At 43.0% G+C, this 8,056-nt stretch overlaps 1 protein-coding gene across 1 annotated transcript; it reads right to left on the bottom strand.

Annotated features, from left to right (window-relative positions):
• LOC121052245 lies at window positions 1–7,020 on the bottom strand. Its single transcript, XM_040516860.1, has 2 exons — window positions 5,614–7,020; window positions 1–578 (listed from the first exon to the last, which is right to left on the bottom strand). Exon 1 carries the CDS (start codon window positions 6,482–6,484, stop codon window positions 5,855–5,857), a length of 630 nt encoding a protein of 209 aa, XP_040372794.1. The 5' UTR covers window positions 6,485–7,020; the 3' UTR covers window positions 1–578; window positions 5,614–5,854.
• Between the last annotated feature and the right edge of the window lie 1,036 nt (window positions 7,021–8,056).

Here is an 8,056-nt window from a genome sequence, read left to right as displayed (position 1 = left end):
TGTCACGTCTGTGGAGGTATTTCACGACGATTTGGCCGGAGAACCTCGATTTGGAGCGGAGGAAGCTACGGTGGCAGTTGGGTACTTTTGCCGATTTCCGGCGACTTCGGCCACCTCCGGTCACCATCTTGCCGTCGAAGCTTGGGTTTTCCACGGAGATCATTTTGTGACAGGACCCGACCCAAGAATCACCCCGAAACCTGGATACGAGCCTGCGGGGCCCACGTTAGGTGAAATCCAACCAAAAAATCGGCAGAACCTCCCCTAATATGGGCTACCCAAATAGTTCACAAACCTGGATATGATTAATATTTACCTCCTAATCAAAAACTCAAAAACCATATTTACATTCCAAGCATATATGTTACCTTCGGAAAGTTCAATCCCATCACAACCTCCGTAATAAACATCAATTCGAACAAAAACATCCACCAAACTTAAAAGAAAAGGTTTATCAGAGCAACACTAAACTAAGCCGATATCATACAAAGTAGGTTAAGTAATAACCTACGAACAAAAACGGAAGCGCTGATTTCCAAAGTCCTTGAGCCTGGACGCAATCTCGGCTAATCTGAAATCTGGGCATTTGAAAACGAAGGGCCCAGGGGAAAACATATAAAATCCATTAGAGTGAGTGGACAAAACCGAAACTAGAATCAAAACAATTTATGGTATGCTTCCCCATTTCTCTTTTTAACAAAACCATCATGCAGCGATACTTCATGAAAATTCCCAACTCAATCTTTTTCCCAAGAAACTCATTTGATTACTAGGAAGGACTGCTTCCTAGGCATCTCATGCCATCGGGGAGGGACTGCCACCCGATGACGCATCGGAAGGGACTGCCAACCGGATAGGAGGCGGTGATTAGTTGGGACTGCCAACTAGCCACAAGTAGTAGACGGGACTGCCGACTAACTACATCAAGTCATCTGGAAGGGACTGCCAACCAGATGACACTTCGGATGGGACTGCCAACCGAGCTGTAGTCTGGACGGGACTGCCGACCAGACTATTACCTAGAAGGGACTGCCAACTAGGTAAGATACGCATGCGCCAAAACTGGCCTCCTTGTCAACTGTTTCCTTTTTAATCCTTTTCTTTCCACAAAATCACATTTCAAAACTTAATACCATGCTGCATGCATTATTTAAATAAAATAAAGGTCCACTCACAAGTGAGTCCCGCAGCTAAACCTGCTGCCTGCCCGTGTCACCCTCGCTCGAGGGCTCAATACGTCCTGTAACAATTGGCAGGATAAAATTAACCATAATGAGGAAACAATCTAAGAAACAAATTAAGCTTAATCCTTCGGAATTTAATCTCATTACACATAATTCTTCTAACGACCAAATTCTCCAATTTAGGATTAAATTCTCGAATTTCAGAATTTCTTAAAATTCCAACGCCCTCAAAACTCTTTAACAACTCAACCGATTTTTATTTCGTTTCCTCAACCATAATTAACCACAAAAATTATAATACCATTCCCTTTCCGAAATTCCAATTCCTTCTTAATTTTCCCTTTTCAATCCACAATTTCATCTCCAAAAATCTCAATTTCTTTCTAAATTTTTTTCTTTTTCAAATCACAATCTCCTCTCCAATTTCCCAACAAAAATCATTCAACAATAGCTTTTACCAAGAGATTTAACCCAAAATATTTATAAACCATAATCATCAAACAACCATAATCAACATCAATTTCCAAAGAAATCTCAATACCCAACAATTTCAAGTTTAACACAAAACTCAAAGATTAAATCAAATTTCAATCAACCTATTTAATCCAAAATCAACTTCATAACCCCCACAACCATTTTTATATACCTGCAGCAGCCACCAAATACAAGCAGAAATAGCCGAATTTAAACCCAAAAATAACAAGAATTCGGCAGCACTGTTCATGCCACTGTTCACGTCTCTGAACACCTTCAAATCTTCCTCCACTGGCCAACACAAGCTGCAATAGTTAGATATGATCATCAACAACAACCCAACAACCCAAAACTTCAAAGAAATCCGGCGAAAATCTCCAAAACAAGCAGAAAAAGCCGGAATTCCAAACCCAAACTCAAGAACTCGGATGGAACTGTTCACGCTACTGTTCACGTCCCCAAACACCTTTAATTCTTCCTCCACAGCCCAAAACAAGCTGCAACAAGGTTAGGAACTCATTCAGCAACTCACCAACAACCAAAACCCAAAGAAATTCGACCGGAAATCGCCGGAAAACTGAGATCAAAGCAAAAATCCAATTTTTCCCATTTCTGCAATTCTCTTCGAAATCTCCAAACCAAAGCTACCCAAGTTAAAAATCTTACCTTAGATACAAGAGGAGCAAGAGAAGATCCTCTAATGGCCGGTGGTGCGGCCGGTGGCGGTGGTTTCACCGGAAAAAGTGGCTCCGGTTTGCAGAAAGAGAAAGAAAAGAAAGAAGAGAAAAGAAAGAAGGAAGAAAGGAAGAGGGGGGGGGCTGGAATCGGGAAACTGATTTCTCTCTCTTCCTTTTCTGTTTTTATTTCCTATTTTCCACAATTATAAACTCATCTAAAAAAAAAAATAACCATGCTATGAATAGTACTTTCTATTTTTGATCATAACTTTTCCGTAGAAACTCCGATTTAAACAAACTTCGTGTCCACGAACTCGATTTTGCGTATTCTACGACAATCTCACATAAATTTCCTAATTTACTGGACTTAAAGAAAAAGTCACTCCTCGGTCAACCACGGTAAAAAGTAATTAATAGGTACGGGGCATTACAATCTCCCCTCCTTATAAAATTTCGTCCTCGAAATTATACCTGTTAAGGAAAAAGATGTGGATACTGTTGCCTCATTTGATCCTCTGGTTCCCAAGTAGCTTCTTCAATCAGGTGATTCCTCCATAATACCTTAACCAAAGATATAACCTTACTTCGGAGTACTTGCTCACGACAATCAAGGATCTGTACTGGTTCTTCTTCATAGGTTAAATCTTCTGTAAGTGTAATGGGTTGATCTGGTAACACATGTGAAGGATCAATGATGTACTTGCGAAGCATGGAGACGTGGAATACATCGTCTACTTGAGATAGTTGTGGAGGTAAAGCCAAGCGGTAAGCGACCAGACCAATTCGTTCCACAATCTCATAGGGACCAATATACCTTGGACTTAGTTTCCCTCGTTTACCAAACCTTACCACACCCTTCCACGGAGATAACTTCAAAAATACCCAATCACCAACTTGAAATTCAAGATGCTTCCTGTTTTTATCTGTGTAGCTCTTCTGTCTGCTTTGAGCCATCTTGAGTCTCTCTCTGATCACCTTAACTTTATCTGTTGTGATCTCAATAATCTCAGGACCAATAAGTTGTCTTTCTCCCACTTCATCCCAACATAATGGGGTCCTACACTGTTTCCCATATAAAGCTTCGTAGGGAGCCATACCAATACTCGAATGGTAACTGTTGTTATATGCAAACTCCATCAAAGCCAAGTGCTTATCCCAACTTCCTTTAAATTGTAGAGAACAAGCCCTCAACATGTCTTCCAAAGTCTGTCTAGTCCGTTCAGTGAGGATGGAAAACAGTGCTAAATTGTAATTTTGTTCCTAAACATTTGTGAACCTTCCTCCAAAACTTTGATGTGTAGCGGGCATCGCGTTCGGAAACAATGGACTCGGGAACACCATGAAGCTTTACAATTTCGTCCACATACAACTTTGCCAGTTTATCCAAACTAAAGGTTTCCTTAACCGCCAGAAAATGAGCTGATTTGGTGAGTCGATCTACAATCACCCAAATACCATCATTACCATTCTGCGTACGCGGTACTTTATAAATAAAATCCATGGTGAGATGGTCCCATTTCCATTCCGGAATTGGCAAAGGTTGCAACAACCCCGACGGTTTTTGCCTTTCCGCTTTCACTTGCTGGCACACAAGGCATTTGCTCACAAAAACTGCAATTTCCCTTTTCATATTTGGCCACCAATAGTACTCTTTAAGAGTCTGATACATTTTTATACCACCAGTTTGTAGAGCATACGCGGAACTATGAGCTTCATTAAGTATTTCCTGTTTAAGTAGGAACACAAAGTCTCTTTCCAAACATTAAAGTTCCATCTCTTCGAATAGAGAATTCAGGTTGCCAACCGCCACGAACACCTTCTTTAATCCCCTCAATTCTTGGGTCAAGAGATTGTGCCTCACGCACTTATCAATGAACACTGGTCTCACATGGAAACTAGCCACCATGGCAACATCCTCATCAACCGATAACTCAACCCCAGTAGACCTCAATTCAGACAATAGCGGTACCCAAATGACCCCTAAATATGACAAAGTCACAGAGAGGTTCCTACTGAGTGTATCCACCACCACATTCGCCTTACCAGGGTGGTACTCTATGGTACAATTATAGTCTTCAAACAATTCCATCCATCTTCGTTGTCTTCGTTGTCACAAGGTCAAACCAAAACTCACACTTACTAAATTCAGCATACAATTGATTTATCCTCAAAGTCTCCAATACTATACTCAAATGCTCAGCATGTAACTCTTCTCTCTTAGAATAAACCAATATGTCATCAATGAACACAATCACAAAGCGGTCAAGATACGGGCGAAACACCCTGTTCATGAGATCCATGAAAGCAGCGGGTGCATTTGTCAACCCAAAAGGCATAACAAGGAACTCATAATGACCATAACGTGATCGAAAAGCAGTTTTGGCTACATCCTCCTCTTTAATCCGTATCTGATGATAACCAAATCAATTTTTGAGAAAACTTTAGCACCCCTCAACTGGTCAAACAAATCATCAATGCGGGGCAAGGGATATTTATTCCTTATAGTCACCCTGTTTAGTTTCCGGTAATCAATACAAAGCCTCAAAGTACCATCTTTCTTCTTCACAAACAACACAGGTGCACCCCAGGGAGATACGCTAGGTCGTATAAATCCCTTATCCGTTAACTCCTGCAACTGAATATATAACTCCTTCAGTTCTGCCGGTGCTATTCTATAAGGTGTTCGAGAGATAGGTGTTGTACCTGGAAGTAAATCAATGGTAAAGTCTATCTCTCGCACCGAGGGCAAACCAGGCAATTCTTCTGGAAATACATCTGGATAGTCACCAACAATCGGAATTTGGCTACGATCCATAACTTCGGCATCTGAATTCACCACATGTGCCAAATAAGATTGGCAACCCTACTCATCATCTTCTTAACAGTTAAAGCTGAGATTATGTAAGATGGGAGAACCTCCCGTTCACCATAAAAGGTGACAATTTGCTACCCAGACTCCGAAATAATACAGTACTACAAAAGCAATCCACTAAGGCATGATGCATCCAAAGGAAATATTCCTAGGATTACATCAAACTCCACTAACTCAAATGGAATCAAGTCCGCCTCTAAACAAACTCCTTCTACAAACACTCCACAAAAACGATGTACCCACTCAATTCTATGTCTTTCCCCCAATGGTAGAACAACATGCCACTCTCCAAGTAGGAGAGATGGGGGCACATTAGCAAAGAAAGAAAACCTCTTAGACATGAAGGAGTGAGAGGCTCCAGGATCAATCAAAATGAAAGTTGGTTGACCAAAAACAACTAACATACCCATAATGACGTTCGGTGCAGTGCGACCCTCCTGCTGGGTCATAGCATGAAGACGGGCCTGGGTCACTGGTCGCCCTCTCTGTCCACGACCCGGCTGAGTGCTGCTCCTGCCTGATAAACTGCCATGAGAACCCAAACTAGTAGCACCCGCAGAGGTCTGACCCATACTCTGACTAGTAGTAGTGAAGACTCCCTGGGTCAACTGAGGGCATTCTCTCCTGTAGTGACCCCACTGGCCACACTAGTAACAAGTCCCCACACCTGCCTGACACGGGCCCACATGGTGCCTACCACAAGTAGCACACTGGGGATAGTCCCTCTGAATTGCCTGTCTGCCAAAGCCTCCACTGGAACTAGCAGTGCCACCCCTGAACTGTCTCCTACCTGTCTGCCCAGGCCTCCTGAAGCGTCCCCTGAAACGCTGACGAGAGCTAGAATCTGAACTGCTCGGCCTACTGCCTGATGACGATGCAGAACCCGAACTAGAGGCAATTCTCTTAGATGGCCCCTGACTGGGACCGCCAATCTCCAAAGGTCGGGAACCGTCCAGATATCTAGCCTCACACCTCATAGCAGCCTCCACAGCTAACTTAAAAGTCGGATAATCATGAGGCGCCAACCAATCTCGATATATAGGTAGAAGGCCATTGATAAACTGCTCAACCTTCAACTTTTCTATTGTCACCAATTCAGGGGCAAACCGAGACAAAGCAATGAAACGCTCCTCATACTGTAACACAGTCATCTCTTCAGTCTGCTTCAACTGCATGAACTCAATTCGGAGACGATGCTGGGATGCCTGATTATAGTACCGATTTGAGAACTCCGTTTTGAACTCTTCCCAAGTCATGGTAGTTGGGTCAAAACCCATATTCCTAGTACCCTGCCACCAAAGCCATGCATCCCCGTCTAGGAGGTCAATAGCCAAAGGAACCCTCCTAGCAGCTGGACAACCAAGGATTCAAATACTCTATCCATACGAGTAATCCAGTCTCCTGCTACGGACTCCGTAGGAGCCCTGGAAAAAAATATACGCCCCATGGCGTCTGGCACGCTCCACAGTATAGTCGGTACTAGGATTTGGGAGTGCCGCTGTAAAACGCTCAAACAACTGCTCCATGGTCCGTAGCAACCCACGAGGGACCTGCTCATCATCACCCTCACCAGCGGGTAAAGGGTCACTACTAGCACGAGATCTACGTCCGCGTCTCATTCCACCTGAAATTCCCATAACTGAGTTACACCAAGATATTTACACCAACAACAACTATCTTACATACTTAATTGGTACGTCAGCACCGAAGAGTATACGATGGGGAACCGCTGCAGTCGGGCCATCACTCGGGAGGTACTAAATACTATCAAGCATGTAAGACAACTATAAGAAGATATCGGCCACAGAATCTAATAACCTAGTGCTCTGATACCAACTGACAGGACCCGACCCAAGAATCACCCCGAAACCTGGATACGAGCCTGCGGGGCCCACGTTAGGTGAAATCCAACCAAAAAATCGGCAGAACCTCCCCTAATATGGGCTACCCAAATAGTTCACAAACCTGGATATGATTAATATTTACCTCCTAATCAAAAACTCAAAAACCATATTTACATTCCAAGCATATATGTTACCTTCGGAAAGTTCAATCCCATCACAACCTCCGTAATAAACATCAATTCGAACAAAAACATCCACCAAACTTAAAAGAAAAGGTTTATCAGAGCAACACTAAACTAAGCCGATATCATACAAAGTAGGTTAAGTAATAACCTACGAACAAAAACGGAAGCGCTGATTTCCAAAGTCCTTGAGCCTGGACGCAATCTCGGCTAATCTGAAATCTGGGCATTTGAAAACGAAGGGCCCAGGGGAAAACATATAAAATCCATTAGAGTGAGTGGACAAAACCGAAACTAGAATCAAAACAATTTATGGTATGCTTCCCCATTTCTCTTTTTAACAAAACCATCATGCAGCGATACTTCATGAAAATTCCCAACTCAATCTTTTTCCCAAGAAACTCATTTGATTACTAGGAAGGACTGCTTCCTAGGCATCTCATGCCATCGGGGAGGGACTGCCACCCGATGACGCATCGGAAGGGACTGCCAACCGGATAGGAGGCGGTGATTAGTTGGGACTGCCAACTAGCCACAAGTAGTAGACGGGACTGCCGACTAACTACATCAAGTCATCTGGAAGGGACTGCCAACCAGATGACACTTCGGATGGGACTGCCAACCGAGCTGTAGTCTGGACGGGACTGCCGACCAGACTATTACCTAGAAGGGACTGCCAACTAGGTAAGATACGCATGCGCCAAAACTGGCCTCCTTGTCAACTGTTTCCTTTTTAATCCTTTTCTTTCCACAAAATCACATTTCAAAACTTAATACCATGCTGCATGCATTATTTAAATAAAATAAAGGTCCACTCACAAGT

Source organism: Rosa chinensis, chromosome 3 (genome assembly GCF_002994745.2).
Source record: "Rosa chinensis cultivar Old Blush chromosome 3, RchiOBHm-V2, whole genome shotgun sequence".
NCBI classification, from domain to species: domain Eukaryota; kingdom Viridiplantae; phylum Streptophyta; class Magnoliopsida; order Rosales; family Rosaceae; genus Rosa; species Rosa chinensis.
Note: the sequence above shows the minus strand (reverse complement) of the source record. Positions and strands in the feature narration are given on the sequence as shown.